This window comes from Chrysochloris asiatica, unplaced genomic scaffold (genome assembly GCF_000296735.1).
Source record: "Chrysochloris asiatica unplaced genomic scaffold, ChrAsi1.0 scaffold00045, whole genome shotgun sequence".
NCBI classification, from domain to species: domain Eukaryota; kingdom Metazoa; phylum Chordata; class Mammalia; order Afrosoricida; family Chrysochloridae; genus Chrysochloris; species Chrysochloris asiatica.
In genome coordinates, this window is record NW_006408563.1 from 8,325,643 (window position 1) to 8,351,047 (window position 25,405).

At 37.5% G+C, this 25,405-nt stretch overlaps 1 protein-coding gene across 1 annotated transcript; it reads right to left on the reverse strand.

Annotated features, from left to right (window-relative positions):
• On the reverse strand, nucleotides 1–25,405 carry NOP58 (NOP58 ribonucleoprotein). The gene is made up of 15 exons (XM_006861976.1): nucleotides 25,320–25,405; nucleotides 20,193–20,269; nucleotides 18,505–18,557; nucleotides 14,975–15,096; nucleotides 10,107–10,243; nucleotides 8,713–8,777; nucleotides 8,180–8,314; nucleotides 7,178–7,323; nucleotides 5,853–5,979; nucleotides 4,810–4,973; nucleotides 3,572–3,706; nucleotides 3,197–3,258; nucleotides 2,084–2,217; nucleotides 673–809; nucleotides 1–51 (listed from the first exon to the last, which is right to left on the reverse strand). Exons 1-15 carry the CDS (start codon nucleotides 25,362–25,364, stop codon nucleotides 1–3), a joined length of 1,590 nt encoding a protein of 529 aa, XP_006862038.1. The 5' UTR covers nucleotides 25,365–25,405.

Below are 25,405 nucleotides of genomic sequence, written 5' to 3' on the forward strand. Positions count from 1 at the left end.
TTAGTCCTCACTCTCTCTCTTCTTTTTCTTTTTCTTCTTTTTCTCTGGACTCTGAAAATAACCAACAAGAATGCTTTTGAAAGAGTTGTGATTACAAGTTGATATTACAAAAAAAAAAGGGAAAATCCTGCTGCTGTGTGCTGTCGAGTAGGTTCCAACTCACAGGGACCGTATATAGTTTGAGGCTGTAAATTTTTATAGGAGCAGGATGTCTCATCTTTCTTCCACTGACAGACCTTGCAGTAAACAGCCCAATGTGAAGCATACTTCACTACCTAGACTCCTTAAAAGGAAAGTAGATCAATTTTATTTCCTTTTAAAAAAAAATGGGGGGGTGGCAAAGACTTATGATAAATGCCTTTTTATAAGACTTTAAAAATTGAGTTGGAATCTACTTGACTTGATAGAACTTAATAAAACCTAAATCTATAAAAGTCACCTCTATGGAATCAAGTCTTCTCATCTCTCAAAGCAAACTAAACTCAGTTTGTAGTCGATGCTTTAATAGGAAATGCCTTTAATAAACAGTATAACAAAGTAATATTTTATTTTACTGCCACATCAAGGAAAACCATTTTACAAATGACTACCTCAACATATACTTTACATAGTGGATTAATACAGAGACCCTGCTCATGCCAATAAAAGACTGGTAATTAAAAACAAACATACAGAAATTGCTGTGCTGGTGCATGGCTCTTCCTCAGAAACCAGTTCTTCCTTAATGCGTTTCTTTTTATCCTTTTTCTTTTTCTTCTTCACAGAGGTTTCCTCTTCTTCCACCACTAGTACTTCTTCTTCCTCTTCAACTGAATATATGCAATTAACATGTCAGATAATGCATTCAAAGACCATCATTAATCATAGTTGAATTATAGAGCAACGCTTAATTAACCTAATAAGTAGCAGACATGTATAATCCTGAAACTAGTCTAAGCCTATTTTTTTCCACCCATCCATGGCCAAACTTTGGTTCATGTTTTGTACTTCTGTAGACCTCATCATACCTTTGCTCCTGCTCTCCACATGCCAGGAAAAGACTTCCTTTCACTTCCTTACATGGGCCCTGATTGGCTTTTGATTTCTTTCCCCAAGCTCACTCTCATGTACTCTTTCCAAGTCAGGGAAGCCTTCTCTGGTCCTCTCCCAGGAAACAGAATTATAGCACTAAAGTGCTAATAATGTTCCTATTGATGACGATAATCCTGCTCGAGTGGTAGTACAATAAGGTGCCAGGTCCTCATTTAATCTTCACAATAAGAGGTAAGTTTTGTTATTTTTTTAACAAGGAAAGAGAAGTTAAATACATTCATATTTTCTTCATATCAAATAAATGGCAGAGGCAAGACACGGGTCCACATGTTAACACTATACTTTGGACTGCTTAGCTATTTAGAACCCAAAGTTCATTATTTTAATGCCTGGCTCTTGTGAGACTAGCTAGTGGTGGTGGTGATATGCTGTGGAGTTGGTTCCAACTTATAGCAACCCTGTATAGAGTTTCTGAGGCATTAATTTTTATGGGACCAGAAAGCCTCATCTTTCTCCCACAGAACCACTGACTGTGAGATTAGCAGCCTGACTCATAACCCCTACGCTAACAGAGTAAACACTCAATAAACACAGGAGGCACCTAAGGAATGGGACACTCCGCAACTGTACAAGACAGCCTTGCTCACTGTTGAGCAGGTCCACCAAGTATGTCCACTTCCAGTCCACTGCACGTAAGAGAACCACTGCTGTACGTCAATCCTATACTCACCCTTAACAAAATTTTCACCAATTAGAAACCACACAAAAAGTTCCTCTATTTTAAGCTAATTATTCAGTTTATGTAGTAGAAAATAAACTTGTGCTCTAATTCTTCTAATACAACTAATTCCACGTACTTATGAAATGCTTCACACATACCTGTGGAGTCGTATGTATATTTAAAATCATCCTAACTATTCCCAGAGAACATGATGGCTTATTAAAGCACCATCAACTTTCAACATGGGTGATTAATGCATGTACTCCTCCATCAAGACTAATGTAGTTGTTAAACCAAACTATAAATGACAAAAACGGCAAACCAACTAACCTTTGATTTTAATCTTGGCTTTTTTTGCTTTCTTTTCTGTGATTTCGTCGTCCTTATCTACCTGTTCTATCTTTCGTTTTTTAGAACAGGTTGGCAATGTAGAGTCACCAGAAGGATCGTAAGTCTTCACTTCACTGAAAAAGTTAGAACCTTTGGTCATTTAGTGAAAAAGCAAAACAAAACAATCTGAGTCAATTTTTATATAGATTCTAAGTCTTCAACGCAAAATCTCATACAGCAGAACAAGAGAGGGATACACTTGGATACAAGACTCCCTCTATAGCCTAAGATTTAATTAATTGGAGCTTAGTAAAATTTTGCCCAAAACAAACTTAGTCACATTCTACTTTTTAAGCTGAATTACAGATGCATGCGTAACTAACAACTTATCAAAAAGACTCACATCTCTCAATTAAGCAAATTATAATTTGTTAAAATTGCAATTATACTGCTCCCCATGCACAAGGATCACATTAAAGTCTACTACTGAAAGAATACAGATCATACAATACAGAATCTTTCTATATAAATCCAAATTTCTTATTATGAGATGACTTAAAGAATTTATTGGGTCAATAATATTTATTTAAGGCTCTTGATTTGTCAAAACTGCTTCAGGAAAGTTGACCCACATACTAGCTCCATCAGTGCATTTAGAAGGCACACTGCATCACCACCACCTCACCAGGATTGAACAGGATAGTACCTTGATAACAACCAAGATACCTCACCACACAAATCTTTTCGTCAATTTGAAGCGAATCATTACCCATTTTAAACTAATCTTGTTTTGACTTTCTTACAGATTTCATGTTAGATGTGCTCTAAAACAGACTTTTAAAAATAAATGATATACAGATCTGTAGATCTGTATATCATTATCTGGAAATAAGTAAGTTAAATACTAGAAGTGAAAAAGAGGTAAACAGTATGCTATGTTAGTTATTAAACCAATGTAAATATGTATGTATCACGATTAAAACCTAGAAATGAATATGCAAACTATAAATGACCAAGAAAAAAAATTAGAGGTATAGTGAGGTACTTATGTTTATAATTAAGAACTATTATCAATAATTAACATTCATGTAACCTCTCCCAAATGTTACAAACCTTTTATGTTCGTATTTTTCTGCTTTTGCTAGTGCCTTTCCTGTTCCACTTATTTTTCTTATCTGAGGGGGGAGAAAAAACCAAGTATATGTTTACAATATAGTGTAGTAAATACCTGGACCAGCAAGAAGCAGTAACTGATAAATTTTCTTTTCGTTTACTTTGACTACCATATCCTAATGGTAGACATGTTCCATATATCAATTCTTGATACACACAAAAGAAATTAGAAAGTGTTAATAAGAATACTACAATATTTAATATATGTTTACATTAGCAGGTGAAACAAGTAATAAAGTACATAAAACAACTCACAGTTTATTAACCTGAGATATATGTCACTTCTGAAATAAACAGAAAGGAGGTGGTTCTTACCCCTCTGTCTTCCAAGGTCCTCAGCCTGGCCTCTAATTTGGCTCTGTTCTCCACCCCCATCGCAGAACTGGAATCCTCACCAAAAGCATCATAACGGATAGCCAAAACAGTTTTGGCTGCCAGCATTCGAGAAATCTAACAGAGAACATGAAGTTAAAGGCATGCAAACCATTCCCATTTGAATGTAAAAGTCATCTCAATTATTTATTAGAACATTCTAAGAAAACAAATAATCAAGATATATTAAAGCACTGATTCACAATTCAGCCATCCATCTTATATTTGAATCTTTGTCATCAATGGCCAACTGATTATATATTACCTCCATCACTGACAAAACTTTGTTAATTCAGTCTAAATTAGCTCCAACTACTCTTTTAACGTCTTTAGTTTGTAATCAGCAGTGCTTGATGTAGGAGGCCTAGTATTTTAGTGCACTTAATTGTGAGCTGCTAGCACTAAGTTAACGGTTCAAAGCCTCCAGTCTAGCCACAGAAGACAGATGAGACTGCTTCCATAAAGTTCGTCCTGGAACCGCTAAGGGGCAGCATACGAATTCTACCCCTTAAATTATCCATAACTATATAGATCCTCTTCCTTCAAAGTCTTTCAAATATCTTGTGGGTCTTGCAGTTAGCATTTTGGTTGGACCCTCAATTACCCTCATCTTTGCTTTGAAATTGACAACATTTCAAGTTTTTTCCCATTAACCATGTGTCCTACAAAAAGACTGACAAGTACTTCGAAGTATCAGCAAATAGATACCTAGGGCTCACAGAACTACTACAAGAGCTTAGCACAGTGCTTGTGCTGTCACGTGTTAATATTTTATTAAACACTGACAATAAAGTTTTCTGTCAAGCAATGATCTTGGTGTGCCAATCACCACCTCTCACCAATAAATGAATTTTAGAAAAAATGCAAGCATATACTAACACTAGTAGCCCTTAAAGATAAATTACAGATGATTTTCTGATTACATAGCTTTAAACTCTACATGATTTCTTTCCTTCTACAAGCCTGTATCTTAGGATTTATAGAAACTTTTTAATAAGAGCAAATTTCCTCTAACCTTCTTTTTCAGATGTTATAAAAGTGCTTTTCAAATTTTCCATTACAGAACCCACTTCCCGCCATTTAATGAAAAAGAAGTAACAGAAAGATGTATTGCACATTATATGGATGAAATTGAGGTGGTGTAGGAAAAAGTCCTACACAGGGGTGAAAACACAACATACCTTTCCTTTGTGTTTAGGACTTGTCTGGCCTACAAGTGAAGCATGATAAATGAGACCATACTTAGGAGTATCCCTTCTAGACTTGAGGGCCCTGAAGAGTGCCTTTTCTGCTCCGAGAATCTGAACTGTAGAAGCTGCATGCTTGGCCAAATTCAAAAGCGAGCCTACAAAAGAAAAATTAGAGAATGCACTTCCAAGTATTTGAAAATTCCAAGCATTACACAGCAGCCACAATAAATTAAGAATCTAAGGTACTACAGAATTCTGTAGGCCAGAATTCACTAAATATCCTGATGTGTCAACATTTACATTTCTTTCCTTACCAGGAGCAAATTGTCACGATGAATTTCTGTAAGAAACTGTTGTTGTTGTTATGTGCCGTGGAGTCGGTTCCGACTCATAGCGACCCTGGACAGGGTTTCCAAGGCTGTGAATCTTTATGGGAGCAGAAGGCTCATCTTTCTCCCACAGAACAGCTGGTAGTTTCGAACTGCTGACCTTGGAGATTCACAGCCCGACTTTATTAGTTCTATTACTATAATTTATTTGCCTGAGACATATCATTATTGTTTCATTAGTATGAAATGGGGATGGTATTAGTATACAAGTATACAGAGTCACCAAGTAATCTTGTCTTCATTTTGAGGTTTATTTGAACATCAAATATTCAGGTGCTTAGGTAAAAGTAACTGGTAGTAACTTAAAACTGTATTCAAATCTTAATATAATGAAATGCTGACAGATTTCAACCTCTTGCAATTCATCTAAATATTCTAATTAACCACAACAAATGCCTGACAATGGGACCATAAGTGTCTCAGACGAGGTAGTGACTAAAAATGCCTTCATAATCCAAAAGGAAGTCAGGCAAATAAGAAAAAAATCATCATTGAACACTTGGCCCTTAGCCCTCACCTATATTCCATCTTCTTTCTATTATATAATATTTCTTTAATAAATAATAAATATTTAAATATAAAAAATTCTAAACTGAAAATGGAACTCTAAAGACACATATTTACAAATAACATCACAACCATCACCTGCATGAGCAATAAGCCTTGCTCCAACTAATTCTCCAACCATGACTGTAACATTGGGAGCAATGGCCATCATCCGATTTTGTAGGTATTCATAGAGCTGGGTTCTATATTCTGAGATTTCAATCACCTAGCACGAGGAACAAACATAAAACATAAATATTTTTAAGGGGAAAAAAACAAGTATATAACATTAATATTTGTCTAGAATATTGAGTCTTAAACGATCACAGAGCACCTGTGTAAAAACCCTGAGCAAATCCAACAGTCCTGGTGTGGCAGTGAAGGATATGCACCATGCTGCTAACCTCATGATCAGTGGCTCAAACTCACCAACCGCTCCTCTGAGGGTTGACATAAGTCTGAACTGACTCGACACCCACAATAACCACTGCAGTTTCATATAGCCTCTATGAGAATTAGATGAAAACACTGATAACAGATCACAGATCACTTAGTACACCTGTTTTTTATTAAAATGTTATTCAACATTACTGTATGTAAGAGAAACCAACACAACAACAGCAGAGATGGTGGTAGACGCGACAGCATGGAGAGATACAACAATGGTGGGCTCTAGGCCCTTACACCAAGTAAGGCTGTGTGCCTATGGGCAGGATGCTGGCTTTCAGAAAATGCCCTTAGAACATTTTTTTGTTTCCTATGTGTTCGTTTGTGAACTATAAGATGTAAAAGGGAAGCCACAAAAGGTTAGTAGGATACCTGTTTTAGCAAGGAGGGGATTGTTGTCATTGAGATGAAACAATGTGTATACATTGTTGAATGTAAATCTGATGATCCTGTCAGTTAACCTTCACTCAATTCACAATAAAAAGTTAAAAGAAAGAAAAGATTGCCAAGTAATCTAAGGGGGACAATAAAAACTACAAGAGCTAGCTATTTGTGTCACTCTCTGTGATTGTAGTATGCTTGCTTCCAAATTACAGAGAAATACATTGTACGCTAAAACATGAAATAGCTTGCAATTAAATAACTCAAGCCACATCGGTGAGTCTTCTAGTTGCAATTTTTAAAATTATATCGTCAATATTTAGATAAATACTCTTCTGATTTCATTGTACCATACATTTGCCTCCTTCAACTACATGAGGGCTTCATAAAGTTCATGGAAAAGTGAAACTAAGATAATGATATTTTTCAGTGACCTTTTTGAAGCCCTACTGAAAAAAGAAATCAAAATGGCATCAGATGAGGTAGTGACTGTACACCCTCATTTAGATTTCAGGTGAACAATGATAATAAATCATCACTGCCATCAGATAATTAGTATTATATAGCACAATTATTTTCTTGGTGTTTCAACTTACCTGGGTGCAGAGATGCAAAATGTTGCAGATATCTTCTTCTGAAACCTCTGTTCCCATAGATATTTCTGCAGCTGCTTTCACTTCTGCTTCAACATCTTCTGGCAGTAACTCAGCTAGTGTGGCAGAGGCATAATTCTTCCTATCGCCTACGGAATGTTTGCAGAGGATGAGGGAGAATCACGCTTCAACCAATTATATACAATTCATCAAACATTCAAAAACTAAGTGGAAATAAGCCAATGAAACTGGTGCCTAAACAAAACAAAAAGTAAAAGTTTGACCTACTAGGTATCCTTATAAAGGCTTAATTCTAGAGCTAAACATCCCCTCCCTCCAAAAAATAGACTCCAAACGTTCAAGAGTAAAACCGAAACACAATCCTACATGAAAACTTAGAAAAGCTGGCAAAAGGCAAACATAAGACTAATGATATGCAATCTATATTTTGTTAGTCATTCTCACGTTCTTCTACTAATGGTATTTCCGTCCTTGTTGTTAAGTGCCGTGGAGTTGGTTCCAACTTTTAGTAATCCTGAATACGGTTTCCAAGCAGAAAGCCTCATCTTTCTCCCTCAGAGCAGCTGGTAGACTCAAACCATGGACCTAGTGGCTTGCAGTCCAGTGCTTATCATATGTGGAGCCACTGTGCTTCCATTACTTTACTTGGTATAATAGTATAGATAGCAAAACTATTCTACTAGATATCCCTAGTATTATAAAGACATCTATTTCTTCAACTCTCCATTGTCCCTGGTTAACGACAAGTTCACTGAAACTTAATCATAACAAGCTACAGTGAACTATGTTTTGCATCACACCATAGGTCAAACAAAAACTTTTTGGTCCTAAAATCCAAAAGCAACACCACTCTCAAACAGAAACTGCCAATTTATGTGCATATTATAAAGGGATATATATATATATTTTTACCATAGCCCATGTTTTAGGATGCGGGTAAATTCAGTTATTTCCAGTGCCTTAAAGGATAAACATGTTACTCACCAACTTTCTGCAAACATTTGCAGTATGTCAAATTATCTGAAATAATTTTTCCTAATTCAGGAAAATGCCAGCCGTACCATTCTCGACATCGCATGATGTAATTGTTTAGTTCTTTATCTAAGTCATCTAACAAAGCTGCAGTTAATTAAAATGAAAAGAAAACAGGTGATTTGTTAAATAGGAAATTGTTACAATACTTTGATCTTTCCAAAAATCATTTAATGAGATTAGCTTATTATAAAACCAAGTGAAAAAAAAAGCAGAATACAAAACTGTATAGAGACCCATTTATAGCATTACTATGTTTGGCAGAAAAAAGGACAAATGAACCTATTTATATAGTTTGAGTAATATAATGTAGCAGTGTGATTGACCCACACTGTCTCCAAGTCACATTTTCGCTAAGTTTCCCCATTTATCTACTTATCTAGTTAATTTCCCTTCTTCCTAACAAAAAAACCATAAAAATTTCACAAGTTGGAAAAAAAAAACAAAGGAAAAAAGAGATTCTACTTCACATATACTATACTTACAAATAGCCTGAACAATCATTGTATCCACTTTATCAGCACTAAATTTCAGTCTGTATCTAGAAAGGCTAGGATAAGGGGAGAAATAAATTAGTAAATAACATTTAGGGAAAGGATTTTAGTTAACAGCTTTTAAAAACTTTTTTAAAACTGAAATCCCTCTCATAAATATATCATTTGATTTTTTTCTAAGTATGAAAATAAGTTGAATAGGAACATATTACACATGTCTTACACTCCCAGGTAATAAAGAGCACAGCACTCTATAACACCTGACAATAAACAGCCATGGACGAATAATACTTTATTTTCTGAACATCAGTCTGCTCTACTGACATTTTGGGCCAGAAAACTCTTTACTGGCCTGTGAATTAAAGAATGTTTAGCAGCATCCATTGCCTCTACCCGTTTAAGTGTTAGTACCTTGCCCCTCTCATGGTGACAAGAAAAACTGTCTCCAGACACTGTTCAGGTATCCCCTAGGAGACAAAAAGACCCTTAATATAACTCCAACCCTTTCATTACTCTATGCTCTTAAAAAAAAAACTTTATTGTGAATTGAGTGAAGGTTTACAGAGCAGATCTTCAATGTTACATTCAGCAAAATCATACACTTTGCTTCATTACAATGATGATGTGGAGTAGAGTCGATTCTGACTCATAGCGATCCTGGTACAGGGTTTCTGAGGTTAAATCTTTACAGAAGCACAAAGCCTCATCTATCTCCCACGGTATAGCTGACACCTTCGAACTGCAGACCTTGAGGTTAGCAGCCTGACTTGTAACCACAACGCTACCAGAGCTCCTTCAGTTAACAGTACTTACCTCTATTTCCTTTAACTCTTGCATTCCTGCCTGTGTTTATTACAATTATTTAATGTTTATCTTACAGCACGCCCCACGAGGATGCTCTGCAATAGTGCTCTGGTTAAAAATTTACCTAAGTCTTGATCAAACTACTCTTAATTACATTTTTCTTTACAAACCCTGTTATTTTTAGTGCATAATTTCACATAACAGCAAGCTTTTGGGGAACACTATGTCACAGCATAACTGAATTACCTGTTCTAAGTGACCTCTAATTAAAAACACGGTGATTTAATATACTTTTTTCTTCATTTCAAAAACTCATCAAAGAAGAAACACACACACAAACTGGAAGAGAATCAAGGGAAACCATCTATGATGAGGTTTAGAACCCAAGCAAGAGTCATGATGTTTGGGTTCTAATTCTGGCTTTACCACTTGCAACTTTGCTAAACTTGAGCATCAGTTCATCAGTAAAAATAAGGATAATATTTGTGCTTCCTCATAAATTTGTTAGGAGGATTACATTGGTATTTTTGTGTTTAGAAGTATGTTTCATTCACTAAATTAAAACATTTAGCAAATCTCACCTGTGGGCCAGTCCAAGACACATAGCTGCCATTTCACGTGGTTCCACCCCAGGGATTAATCCATCCATTTGTGAACGGATGCCTCTCATAAGTTCATTAACAATGGGACTATGGATACAGCTGAGATTCAGCTTTTCCTAAATGAACAAGAACATATGTATTAAATGAAAAGAACCTTTCTGTAAACCGTTTCTTCAATGCTAAAACAGCACTGATTTAAATAGGAGTGAACTTCAATTCATAGAAAAGTTCCATTATCTCCCCTTCCCCAGTTATCTTCAATTTCATCTTTCTACAAACTTTTGAAGCTTCTCAAGTAGGCAATTTTTCAGTTTGATGAAAATCATAGTTTTTAGTTGTTTATGTGAAGAACATTTGAATGCATTATAGTCATTACTGATATAAGAATCCTGAAGACACTCTGGCTAAATAAAAGTCATCAAATGACAAATACAATTTGACCTAGTTAGTTTGAAGGGATCTTTTCCTACCTCATATTAACATCCAACAAATTAGCTGATTTGGTTTGTTTTACATTTATAATATTAATATTCTTATCAGTAGTTATTGATTAAGAGTGGCTTTTAGGGTGACATCCAGTCATAGTGACTTATGCACAACAGAACAAAACACTGAGGTTGGTCATGAACCATCTTCACAAATTATTATGTTTGAGCCTGCTGTTAGAGCCATCTCATTAGGGATCATCATCTTTTCCAGTGAAGTCCTTCTCCAGGGATGGGTCCCTCCTGACATGTCCAAAATATGAGATGAAGTCTCACTATCCTTGCTTCTAAGGAGCACTCTGGCAGCCCAGGGTACTTTTGGTATTATCTGCCAACACAACTCAAATGCATCAATTCTTCTCAGGTCTTATTTTTTTTACTGTCCAGTTTTCACATGCATATGAGGTTATTGAAAATACCAAGGCTTGGTCAGGCGTACGTTAGTCCTCAAGCTGACATCTTTGCTCTTCAACACTTTAAAAAGGTCTTGTGCAGATTTGCCTAATGCAATATACATCATTTGATTTCTTGATTTTGTGGTTAGCAGTCCAGTGCTTAACAGAACTGCACCAGGACTCCATATACAATACATCAATATATAACCAGAGACCTCAATTTTTCTTCAGTTCTTTCAAATTGAAAATGCAGAGTATGTTTGTTTTTTTTAGTTTTCAACTCCATGTATTTGCATATTTCATTTCAACTCAATAGTGCCTAGGATGTCGATATTTATGTATTCTGTTTTATTTCTGATGACCTCCCCAATTTTCCTAGGTTCGTACTGTCTACATTTCAGGTTATGCTATCAATTAATGATTGCAATCATTTATTCTCATTTTTTGAGTCCTGCCCCATCAGCAAATTAAAGTCTCAAAAGCTCTGCTATATGCATGTTGTTAAGGATGATTCTAGTATGAGGAGGCAGTTCTTCCTCAGTCATATTTTGAATGTCTTTCAACCTGAGGGGCTCATCTTCCAGTACTATTATCAGATCACTGCTATTCCGTTTTTTAGGGTCCAATTCCTTCGAAGTAGTCTGTTAGTCTAGAAGCACTGCTGAAATCTGTTCACCATGGAAAACACTGCTGGTATTTGAAACACCAGTGGAATAGCTTCTAGCATCAGAGTTTAATAAGCCGACAGACATACGGGAACTATAAAAGAGTAGTGAATGGAAAGTCACTACTCCTTTTCCTACAGATGTTGTTGTTAAGTGCTGTTGAGTTGATCTGACTCAAAGCGAGCCTGTATAGGGTTTCCAAATAATGGCTGGTGAGCTTGAACTGCCAACCTTGCAGTCCAGCACCACACCAGGACTCTACTGTTAGCAGTCCTTAAATATTCCATTTATATGTGTGTGTATGAATGGGTATGTACACATACACTTAAAAACTGTATTTTAACATTTTAATATAGTCCACACAAATGAGGTAATAATTTTTTCTTCTGCATACTCATTTTTTAATTTTGTACTTTTATTTGCTAACTTCATTCATACCTTCATAGTTCTAGTTTACCTCACGCACATGACATAAAATTGTATATACTGCATTCTATGTTTAAGAATAAAATATCTAGTATGTTACAAGTGAAGCTGTTCACTGTAAAACAGGTTTTTTAAATAGAGAAACTGGAAAGAAAAAACTTCAAATATTTGTAATCCCACCATTCAACAATACGCCCTTCTGTGTGTAAATGCCTTGTGTGTACACACCTGCTTAAGTAGTACTATTTGTTATTCATTCTTTTGAGACTAATGTATATGCGCAGGATTCAATTTAAAATGATGCTAAAAATATTTGTTCCAGGCACAATTTTACAATTTTTAACAGAAAACTATGAATGTTTCATGGAATGGTGAGAATGATATTGGCAAAGTAGATCAGAATAACCTACCTTTAATGAACTTCTTAAATAAACCATTCTACCTTCTGAATCGGGCTGCCAACCTCAAGGTTGGTAGTTCAAAACTACAAGCCATTCCGCGGAAGAAAGATGACGCTTTCTGCTCCCGTAAAGATTTACAGCCTTGGAAACTCTGTACAAGGTCACTATGAGTCGGAAACGACTCCATGGTACTTAACAACCTTCAAAAAATCAACCTTAAGTTTGGGTGCTAGGGAGGGGGCCAATACACAAGGGGGAGGGGAATAGAAGAACAAAGCAGATGGGAAAACAATTAGGCAGGTTTGCATGGGCTAAGTGGGACAGTGGTAAATAATGATGTATGCACAACCTTGGAACAACAGGGCTCTGGGATACAGGGATTGAGACATGGCTGGAATGGGGAAAAGGGGGCAAATAATGTTAAGATGTCTGGCTGTCTTTTGAATCTTGGTTTCCCTGGCATACCATTATAAAATAGACACTTCAGGGGGAGAGAAAGGAATAGCCAGAAATATCACCATAGAAAGCTTGGAAGTCCATCTTCGGCCTATAACTGATTGGAATACCTAAAATGGGGCTACAATGTACCCAGTGAAGGAGGCTTCCTGTGGAGCCTCTGTATTACATAAGACCACAGGTGGAATCCTGAACCCCATTCAGAATCTTCTTAAGTGAGATATTTCCACTTGAAAGGACAAGCAGACCTGGAGCAGCTAGAAGACCAGAAGATACTTCTTGAAAGAAACCAGACAGGAAAAATACAAAACAGTAACGGCATTCAGACTGATTACTACAAGAACAAGCAAGTTGCTCATGCAGGAGATGTCAAGGCAAGTGGTTGGGTCCCCTCAGGGCAAACCCCCTTCCAAGACTAAACTCAATGGGAATACACGCTCTGACTGGTGACCACGTTCGTCACCAATAAGGGGAAAAACAGCAATGAAAGAGCAAGCTAAGTCCTACAACATTCAATAGACTCCTGTGAACCCGGGTGGAGACCTGGTTGGCCAGCAGTGTGGCAAGACCTGGGGACTCCTGGGCCCAGTGTCAGTAACATAGCCACAAAGGACTAGAGTGGACAGTGAAGCATCCAGCTTATAAGAAGAAAGGGCATATCATAGGAACACCCACACTTGCAAATAATACCCACTTGACCTGGCTTCAACGACTGGAAGAGGAAAAGAGTAATCTGATACAATGTGATGAACTTGACCTACATCTATGGATACAGTAGCTCAAAAGAAGGAACAAATCTTTACACCGAAGATCACTCCCACCCTCTCCATAAAGAGTAGACAGGAATGGGCAACTTGGGCATTGGCTACCCAAAATGGGGGGGAGGGGAGCTTCAAAGGCAAGAAGTGACTGGCTTACAAGTTTTCAAGAGGGAGCCTAGATCCAGAGGGCATGGAGGAAGTAGAATCTCCAGTGAGTAGCATCCAATCTGTCTGAGTGGGGCTGATGAAAGGAGATGTGGATAGGTCTTATGATACAATTGTGAATAATTGTTATCAGGACTGACTGTGAGTGTTAGAAATGTAAAGGTAGACGTTTTGTAGCAAGGAGGGGAGTGATGAACTTTGCAGTGTAGAAGTAGAGGTCCCTGGGACCATCATCAAGGGAGAAGAGCGGAGAGCGAAACCCTACCCAGAGAAGCAGGCAGAGACCATGATGTGGAGAGATGGAGTGGCTGGGAACTTTAGACCCAGAGAGGGAGAGGGGCTGTGTGCTGACTGGGGGGGGCAAGGACATGGCTTGCAAGACATACCCTTTGGTTGGTTGATGATGCATGGAGGGGATTGTACCATGGCAATGAAACGATATATGATAGACTGAATGTTAAGCTAATGTTCTCCCATGTAAACTATCACATAATCCACAATAAAACATTAAAGAAAAAAAACAAACCTTAAATCTCCTTATACTTTTCATTTTTAGGAGCCCTAAAACATAAATTAACTCATCATTGTTAACAACTACTGAAGATCAAACCTACCACAACTAGCTCTCATGGCAGTTCTGCTTTTCAGTGTAAGAGCTTACTTTTTCCATCTTTTCACCCTCAAGACAAATTTTACCTCTAGTAACTCCACCTTGTACTAATGTATGCTAATTAAACAATAATAAAGTCAAGACCTCACTTTTGTAATAGTACAAACACAACGTTAGCAGATTATTTCTAGGTGGCAGGTTTAAAGCTAATTTTATCATCTTTTTGTTCATCCGTATTTTCTAAAAAAACAAGCACCACTTAAATAAGTTTGGTCTGCTAATCCTAGTGGAAAACAATTATTGTATTAGCTGAATGAAGAGAGATCAAGTATGAGAACTTGAGTCAAATTTAAATAATAACATCACTTTGAACTGTGAAATTTCCAATATATAATAAATCAATATATAATAAACAACTATTACAAAAGCTAAGATGCTTGGCAAGATATGACTAGGAGGCATTAAAGAAAATCATGAACTTACCTTAATGACCCCTCCTAGTTTAGCATCAGCTACAGCCAAGGGTTCATGGGCTTCTTTTACTATTTTCTTCAGAACTTTTTTCAACTGCTTATTAATTTTGCCCTCCATCAGAGCTGTGAATGCTTTTTAGGAAAAGGAAAAATAAAGCATCAACATTAACTCAAATCATTAGTTGTGAGGTTAAGATTTCATTTAAATATTTAAAATACATGTAAAACTATTTTACAAGTTTCCCAATTTCATTAGTTCTTCCCAAGAATCACCCTGACTTCTGCTCCAGAGCCAGGAGTTGACCAAGTCACAGGCCCCTCCCCTTGATGTCGCATTACACTTAGGAACTTAGATCTAGAATCATGAAATCCTGGGAACAATCTTGTTTGGCAAATAGATCCACTCTTCTATGTAATTTCATAATCTCACATTTGAAATTGTGAAATATTTAAAAATATGTCAGGATTTTGGTTTCACTTTTTTTTTTTTTTTTAAAGTGTTAGTTCAAGCTCATCAGCCATTCCTCAGAAGTAGTGGCTATAAGTCAGAACCGACTCGATGGCACTTAATAACAACAGGACAAGCATGGCTGAGCAGAAGTCTTTAATGCCCTATCTTTGCTAGTCCCTGATCCAGCCGTGACATTAAATTCCTACTTGCAAAAGCCTCTCAATGCAACATTTCAGAGGCATCTTCCGTTTGGGCAAGTTTTTCTTCTTCTCCTTTATAATCCTCACCCTTCCTTAGTCATACATTCCCATCTTTTGGACCTACATGGACGAACACCTCTTCTGACATTGTCTGGCTTTTGGCTGAGATTAAAAAGTATGTCTAGAAGACAGGTCACCAACACAATTTCCAAGTCCAAGTAGTTTGTATGTAAGCAGCCAGGTGCTTGTTTCACCCACGTGACCCCTCTCTCTCTTTGAATCCTAAGTCCATTTCACCTGTTACTTCTGAAGGGAAGCATGAGGACAAAGACCGGCCATCACACAACTCTTTACAGGAATCTCTAAGAAGCAAAGGTTCGAACTACTTCGTGTTGGATTCTAATTTTTTCCATTTATTTCTTACAAGTAAAAATTTCTATCCTAGATTTATTTCAATACTTAAAAACCATCGCTCTCCTTTGTAACATGTATTTTTAAAGGCTGGTACAGGGATGGAAGCAAGAGATCAAGAGCAACTGAGTTTTTCCTCTACTTGTCTATGCAACAACTTTTCAGTATCCCCAAATGTAGGCTTGGCCCCAAATTTTACCAAGGCAATTAAAAAGACTCACAAGTTGAATATATTATGACTAGTAAATTTAAACCACTTCACATAGATAATATATTTGAACTTCTGAGCCAACAAAGATCCTGGACGTGATCGCTCATCGGACTCTTTATAAGGTGGTAGCATTTTAAAACATATAGTCTGGTGGCAATAATCATTGTTACTGACACAGTATATAATTTATTGACTATGGATCTGATGATCTATTCTGTAAACCTTCACTCAATTCCCAATAAAAAGTTAAAAAAAATATATGCTCTACTGAAGATGGAGACTTGGCTAAGGTTCATTAGAGAATCTCAGGAAATGCTAGCCATATCCATGAGACACTCAGCTTTAAAATGCAGCCAGAGACAAGTCAGTACTATATAGTCCATGGGTTAGATAAGGGGCTTTAAGGAGAAGAGAGGGTCCACACAAAACCCCTGGCTGCCTGCACTGCAAGCTTCCACTTCACACTCTCTCCAGTAAGTGGGAGAGGGGAAAAGTAATAGGAATACAAAACTGTGATGTATTTACATAATAGAATACTGTACAGTCATGGGGGAGGGGGGGAGGAACACCTAGTTATCTACAGCTAGTTTTGGTTACATGTCAAAACTGTATTATGATAAGCAGTTGGACAATTCCCAGCAAAGGATTCTATTCTCCTAAGAATAAGGTAATATTCTGGTAAAAAGCACTGGATTCTTGAAAAAATTCACTATTTTATTTAATTCAATTACCCAAAAGAAGCCTCAAGGCACTATTAGGGAAAGGGAGAAGACTTTAAATTACCACCTAGAATTAACATTCCATTAGCATTATTTTTAAAGTTACAGAGAAACAATATAGGCAAAATCAGATACACCTTAAGTCTCAGTTTTATAATCTGAAAAATAAGGACATGAATGTATCTCACGGGACTGTTTCAATATAAGACAACAATTGTGAAATTATCTGACAATCACCACAGTCCAAATATTCATATACTAACTATTAATAATAAAATATCTGCTTCATATTTGAGTAAAAGTTGGGGTTACTTTGAGTAACTTACTTGAGTACAAACTGTTGCAAACAGGTTATTTGTAACAATAAAAAAAATTCAAACGTGGGCACTGGGGATCAGGATTGCAGTGCTTTATAATTCCAGGAAGAACTATCCTTCTCAGTCTGTATGAACACTGACCCCGAGTTTTGTACCACACACAACTAAAACATCTGGATTGTGGGTCTACAGAGTTCTACTCTTAACTTTAAGGTGGTGACAAACAAATCTGACTAAACTTTTAGGCTAAAATTATTGCAGTCATGCTTTATGGCTGTATACGGCTTTAATTGCTGATGAAGCAGCTCTATAAATACATTTTTTAAATGACCACATTCTTGGGTCCTCCTTCAACCTATCTCTCTATCCAGTTTGGGGTGTCCGTTAATATTCCAGCATATTTACTCAGGCTTCCCAATTCTCACAAGAGAACCATACCCATTCTCTATTGTAGCTGATGAACAAAATATTTGGGTCTGTCAAATTCTTGCCTAATTTTAAACCATACTCTTCCAATGATCCTTCACTTCCAAATTATACCAAGAAGTTGAGTGACATGAGATGTAGAATTTAAGCAAATGAAAAATCAGTAGCTTTAGATCTGCTCTTCATGTTTTCCTGAATATCAAAATCCCATCATTCTAACTCTTATATTTCACCCTAAGGACTAGTCCCCACTAGATAAACAAAACTTTGATGCCTCTGTAGTGCCTGTATAAAAAACCAAAAACTTCTTAAAATACTAACTAGGGTTTTTCAGATAAAAAATATATACTTCTGAGCATTACTACCTGCCTAAACCCATTTCTGGTCAACTGTGAATTCGGGGTATTTTCAACTTAACTCTTGAACTAGAATGATCAGAAATGGTGTACTTGACCACATTACCTTGGTCCCTTGTAGTACAGCCTTTACTGAATTGTGCTTCAGCATTATGCTGCTGGTTTCCACAGGGAGATCAATTTAACCACTTCTCACCTCTCATCACACTGGGGGGATGGGGAAACCAGCCCTATGATGAAAAAAGCTAACTCAATGTTGTCTCAGTGGTAGTGACGAATCGGAGTTAGATCAACTTATATTCAGTTCTAACAGGAATGCATCATTGACAACATTGAATAAGGTTAACTCAGGCAACGGAAGCAAATAACTTTTTAATAAGGAAAACAAATTGAAAAAAATAAAATAAAAATTAAGCCTGTAATTTAAAGAAATGTTTATTTTACTTCACCTGCTAGTGCTTCTGCTGTGTCCTGAAATTTCTCAAAATGTTTTAGCTTTACTCTGGAATAAAACAAGCAAACAAACAAACATGTCATGGGGCACACTGATTTAGCAAAAGCCACATATCTAGAAATGAGGTGTTGGAACATCTCCAAAGCACGTGCCTGTTACTGGGTGTCAGGGTGCAAAGTTAGCTATTCACAAAATGACTAGTTTTTCTAATTGTTGAGATAGTAATGTTTGGACTGTTACTGAGAGATGGAGACTTTGAAGGAAACTAAGGTCAACAGCAAAGAGGTTTACTACCACATGTAAACCACAGCAAAGCTACTGAAGCTCCAACATAACCTCAATGGTGAAAGACTGGACACATGTTTTTTCTTCTTAGGACAGGAATCTTGGTATTTGTGTACCTATCAAATGCATAGGCCATTCTCAGACCTGCTCACTGCTATTCTTACCTTACTCTTTCTCCCTTACGTAAGTAGTTCTGGTAGCAAATGGCTAAGCGTTGAGCTGCTGAGAGGTCAGTAGTTTGAACCTACCAGATGCTCTGTGGGAAAAATATGTGCCCATCTGTTTCCATAAAGATTACTCCCCTTTGGAAGCCTGATGGGGCAGTTTTACTGTCCTATAGTATCACCAAGAGTCAAAATCATTTTGATGGCAACGGGTTTGGCCCTTTTCTTCCCCCTATACACGGTGGTGCTATATGATAAACACTCAACCATAAAGTTGGTTTGAATCGCCAACCTTGCAGTTCAAACTCACTAGCCGCTCCTTGGTAACTCTATACAGGGTCGCTATGAGTTGGAACCAACTCAATGGGACTAACAAAATATATTTATGTGCAAAGTTTTAGAACATCATTTTATTAAAACAACTGTACATACCAAATTCATTGTCGTCTCAGTGGTAGTGACGAATAGTTAAGTTACATCACTGAGATTCAGTTCCAACAAGAATACATCATTGACAACAACGAATCAGGTTAATCCAGTCAACTGAAGCAAACAACCTTTAAAAAGGAAGAGTAGTCTTCCATTGTGTCTTAAACAGTATACCTTAGGCAAAGTTTTCCTACCTTGTGGCCAGGGAACTTCTCGGAGGACCTTAAGATACACATTTAATGATACAAAGATTTAAGAAAAAGCAATAAGTTCAGCTAATTTCACACTGTCCATTTCTGCTCACCTCAAGTGGCATTTGTTCATATGCATATAAAACAAGGACACGTAAAAATGGAGTAACATTACACAAATAATTTTCAGTATATCATGGATCTTGCTCCATCAACAACACATCCACTACTGCTACTACTACTGATGCACATTTAGATTATACTAATTTTTTGAGTTTTGCTATCAGAAATACCACAACAACCATCTATGTATAGCATGCTGATTCTTTGAATTTGTGACACTCATTACTTCTAACAAAAATTTATACTTAATTCACAATTGGTTTTCAGAAATCTTACAAAACATTATGGGAATGTTTCCCAATCTATCCTGCAACTAACATAAACTAGCTGAGATGGACTTGGTTTCAATTGAAACATCTTGTCATGATTAGGTTCACACCAATGTTATTTTAGAAAGATTTCAATATAAAAATGATTATAATACGCAAATCAGAAAAAACATGTTTAAAAAAAAAACACAACTAAATGTTGTTAGTTTCAAGATCACTTACATTTTATTTGCCTTTTCTGGTGTTTCAAATTCTTTCCATAAACTATCAACCTCTTGAAGTTTTTTCTCATTTAGAACCTGAAACAAATATTTAACAGTTTTCTTTAAATGGCACCATCTAAGTATACAAACACACATCACACACTCTATACAGTTTAGTACAGTAAGTACAACTCCATGTGCAAAATGAGGGTGGTGGTGGTTGCAAAAGTCATCACATTTGTTTCCAACTCATAGCGACCCTGTATAGGGCTTCCAAGGCTCTAAATCTTTGCAGGAGCAGAAAGCCCCAGCTCCTTCCGGAAGAGCAAGTGGTAGATTTCAACTGCTCAAGGCATAACCCACCACATTACCAGGGCTCCTAAAAGTGAAAGCTATTTCCCTCTAAAATAACCAGTTTCTTTTTCACTCTACAAGTATTTCTGGTCAAATTAGTGGTTCAAGTTGCCCAATGGAATATAAACCTACTTAGGGTCTTTGCTGAGCATATTCTACTTTTAAAGAGTTGGTGTGGCACTATGGGTTAATGCACTAGACTGCAAAGTTGGTTTGAACCACAAGGTCAGCAGTTCAAGCTCACCAGCACTCCTCAGAAGCCCTATACAGGGTCGCTATGGGTCAGTACAGACTCAACAGCATTGAACAGCACCAACCCCCTTCATGGGCTCCTAGTGTGGTACTCTTAAGATAAGCACTGGACTGTTAAGGTCAGCTATGAGTCAGAACCAAATCAACAACACTTAACAACCCCTTCACTGGAGCCCTGGGTTGGCACTACAGGATAACCTGGAACACAAGGTCAGTTTAGATGGATGTTCAAACCTAGCAACTGATTTTCAGAAACCCTATACAGGGTCACTGAGTCAGTACTGACTCATTGGGGCACACTACGGTAACACCACCAACCCTTTCACAAGCAGCCCCTGGGTCCTTCTTGGGAAAGACCTGCTGATGTGATTCCCGTCTCTTGTATCTTTGTTGTATAGGGTCTGTGTAGTATGGTCTGCCTAATCCACCTTTTTGCCAGAAGTCCTACAACTATATCCATTAAGGCTTTGTCTATGCAAAATTACTTTTGCACATTTTCAGGAAGCATGCTACAAGTTTAGATCATGGACATAATAATTCTTGGTTCTTTTACACAGCTGCTTATAGTCCACTCAGCTAATGTTGATGAAAACAAGGCCAGTCATGTTGCACTGCAACCAAACCTGGTCCGAGTTTGACTTAAGTAGGTATAGCACTGTACGTTTAGCAGATTTGCTACTGACAGCAAAGTCAGCAGTTCATTCCCACTAGCCACTGCTTGGAAATCCTATACAGGGTTGATGAATCAGAACCAACTTTACGGCACTTAACAACAGGAAACATGCAAGGAGTCCTGGTGATACAGTGTTTAAACCACTTGGGTAATAACTGAAAGGTCAGTGGTTTGAAATGACCAGCTGTTCTGCAGGAAAAAGATGCAGCAGTCAGCTTCTGTAAAGATTTACAGCCTTAGCCACCCTATAGAACAGTTCTTACTCTATCCCACAGGGATGAATCAGAATGACGATGAATCAGAATCTGGAGGGCAGTGTGGAATCTGGAGCCAGCTCAAAGATGGCTCTGAATACATTAGTTAGCTGCAACTTCTGAGGAGGGCACTGTGGCCCGTTTTCTATTCAAGGCAAAATTCTACTTCTCAGTCATGACTGAGCCATTTTGAACCAGTTAGAAACCCCGGTTGCCTTGTATGGGATACTATCATTTATGTCCTTATTGTCAAGGGTTTGTTGTTTCTGTTGTTAAGTGCCCTCGAGTTAGTTCCAAACCAAAGCGACTCTGTATAGGGTTTCTGAGGAGCAGCTGGTAAGCTTGGACAACCGACCTTGCGGTTCAAACCAACTGTGCAGGCACCATCAAGTCATTTCAACTCAGACTGGATCCTATTGACAAAACAGAATTGCCCCATAGCTTCTTGGTTGTAACCTTCACAGACACAAGAAAGCCAGATCTTTCCCCCATGTAGTTGCTGCTTGGTTTCAAACTGCCAATGCTTAAGTTAGCAGCCAAGAGGTTGTGCCACTAGGACTCTTGTGCAACTCATAAATCTCACTAAAATGCACCAAACTGTACACGTATAACAGGTGGATTACATGCATGTAAATTATATCTGTGTTGTTAAGTGCTGTCGAATCTATTCCGACCCATTGCGACCCTGTATAGGGTTTCCAAGTAGCAGCGGGTGAGCTTGAACCACTGACCTTGCAGTTCAAGCATACTGCTCAGAATTATGCTATGTATGAACATTTGGTGGAGTCCTGGTGTGGCGCTGTGGGTTAATGCAAAGGCATTTGAACTGCAAGGTCGGTGATTCAGGCTCACCAGTCGCTCCTCAGAAATCCTTTACAGGGTCGCTATGGGTCGGAACCAACTTGATGGCACTCAACACCAACGAACATTTGGTATTCACATCAAGAATACCTTTTTCCAAGACCCGGAGGAAACAACACAAAGTGTGTGGGTGGCTTCATATGTATGCTATGCACTGGACTGCAAACCACTAAGTCAACAATTCAAACTTGCCAGCCACTCCGTGGGAAAGAGATACAGCTTTCAGCTTCCACAAAGATTTAAAATCTCTGAAACCCTATACTGGGTCGCTATGAGTCAGAACCAACAGCAGCACTTAACACTGCTGTTACACAGCCTGCACTGAATAATGAATATTTGAATTTAAATAAACTTTAAAATCCTCCCTTAGTCACACTAGTCACAATATTCCAAAAAGACTAAGATGAAGTTAAAACTCAAGTATGGCTTTAGTCTTCCGCTGCTTGCTCATATGACAAGGGAACAAAGTTGAGTCTTTGAAATGTTGTTGAAATAATTAGAGTAATCCCTCTACATATTGTGACTTTACTTTCAATGTATATATAACCTCGTTACAGAATAATCAAAATGCCTAATTATTTTGAATCTCTGTACATTACACATGGGTGTAGTGGTTACAAATCAGGCTGTGTGAACCACAAGGTGAGCAGTTCTAAACTACCAGCTGTTCCGTGGGAGAAAGACGAGGCTTTCTGCTCCCGTTAAGATTTACAGCTTTGGAAACCCTGTACAGGGTCGCTATGAGTCGGAATCGACTCCATGGCACATAACAACAACAATGTATGTGCACACTAGTTTAAGAACAAAAAAGTTTGGAATATATTTTGGAATACATTTCCATAAAAGCATAAATGTTCTGCAACCAATATAACTTTATACTCCAGCACTCTGAAAGATCATAAGATATATTCACTTACCATAATATTCACCCTTTTAGATAGCACAAATTAGTGGTTTTTATTATATTCACAATGATTTTTTTATTCAGAAGTAAAGTATTGCAATTTCCAATTATAAGCAAATCAAGATTCCAATAACATTCAAGCCTGACTTCAGTTATTTCTCTAATATGAGGTTATATAAATAATAACAATTTTGAACTGTAACTAAAAACAGCTACAAAGCATTCATGATTTTATTTTATGACCCTTATCTAGAGGCCAGACAATTTATTGCTAGGCCAATTCCTTTCTACATTTGCAGGCATCAAGTTGACTAAAGAATTGTTCCTCTAAGCATCTAATTCAGATTCATATGCTTAACAATTAATTTCCAAGGAAATTCATCAGCATGTACTAATTCAAGTTCTTGAGGTATGTTCAGAACAGTGCTTTAAAATTTAGGAAGTATTTCAAAAACCTGGCAAAACCAAAATACTTACTTTAGAACTTTAAATGTAACGGGGCTCTTAAAAGCCCCTTAAAAATTGCTAATACTGTAATTATAGATAATCCCAGTGAAAAGAAAAATGAGCATTTCACCTTTTGGGTCTTAATTATTATTTTAATGGCTTTCTTTAAAAAACAAAAAACAAGTATTTGATATAACAAGTGCAAACTGACATATATTTTCAAATTCCAGGAACACAAAAAAGCCAAAACCTCTCTAGTTCGCCCAAATCGACAATTTGATATGTACCTTTCCAAACGCTTTGTATCCATCTAACATATTTAATTCACAACTATGCATAGTTTATCTAAGACTTTGTTTTATATCGGCATATTGTAAATGTAGCACGTATGTGCAGACTTTGCTACTTGATGGTATCTATATTCACAACGTGCCCGAAATTTAGAAAGCCCTCAATAAAGCCTCACTCTTCCTAACATCTCAGTAGTATTCCACCGTACAAGGTTCCATTATTCAAATCCCCAAGTTGATGAGCACGCCAATTATTCCAAACTTTCTCTATTAAAATACACAACTCCAAAGTGGATGTATTTTACCAGTCCACATTTGTCTCCTAAACTTCAAATGGGAGTCCTGATGTGGCGCAGTGGTTAATGCGCTGGACTGTAAAGTCGATTTGAACCGCAAGGCCGGCGGTTCAAGCTCACGAGCCGCTCCTCGAAAACCCTATGTTGAGTCGCTACGGGTCGGAACCGACTCTATGGCACTTAATAACAAACTTCAAATATAAAACACGACAACTGCACTTCCACGTCTAGTTGCCCAAACCAAAACTCTCTGGTACCCCTCAACAGCCCAAATCCACAACGTTCTCTTCCCTATCGTAAACGGCACCATCGTGAACCCATTTACATAAAACAAAAATCCACACTCAATCCATCAGCAAATCTTATCAGTACTACTGTTTAAATTTCTATTCTGGTCTTGGCTAGATTAGTGCAAAAACGCCCTTGCTTCTTTTTTTTGTCCCCCTACAATCTAGTAACCACAAAATAAGCTTATTAAAAGACAAATCAGATCACTCCTTTGCCTAAAACCTTTCAAAAATTCCTTAAAATACTTAATGAATTTATCGTTAAGATGAAAGCTCAGATAATACTGCCCCTGCCCACCTTCAAACCCACTAACGCAGAACTAGGGGGCATTAGAGGCAGGGCCACGTGTTCATCGAAACATGCGCCACTGAAGCCTTTCGGCAGTCCCTTCCTTTCAGAGCCTGGACTCATAAAAACACCCACGCAATTCTGAGCAATCTCGTTACTTTCCCAAGTCTTTCCCTCTCTCGCCTGTCCAACACTGGCTGGCCTTCTTCCTCGTTCCTCAGACGGCTAATCTCACATACCTTAAAGATGGCGTAGCCTACAGACGTTTCAAACAGCACCAACATGATGAAGTTGGGTTACGGCGCTGAGCCGCCCGCCACGAGCT

Coding starts and splice junctions, on each gene's coding strand:
- NOP58 (XM_006861976.1), bottom strand. CDS start 25,364: ATGTTGGTGCTGTTTGAAACGTCTGTAGGCTACGCCATCTTTAAG. Junction 4,974..5,852: donor AAGGCTTATTGCTCATGCAG/GTGATGGTTGTG, acceptor TTTCTTTTGTAG/GCTCGCTTTTGAATTTGGCC. Junction 810..2,083: donor AGCCAAGATTAAAATCAAAG/GTTAGTTGGTTT, acceptor GCATATATTCAG/TTGAAGAGGAAGAAGAAGTA.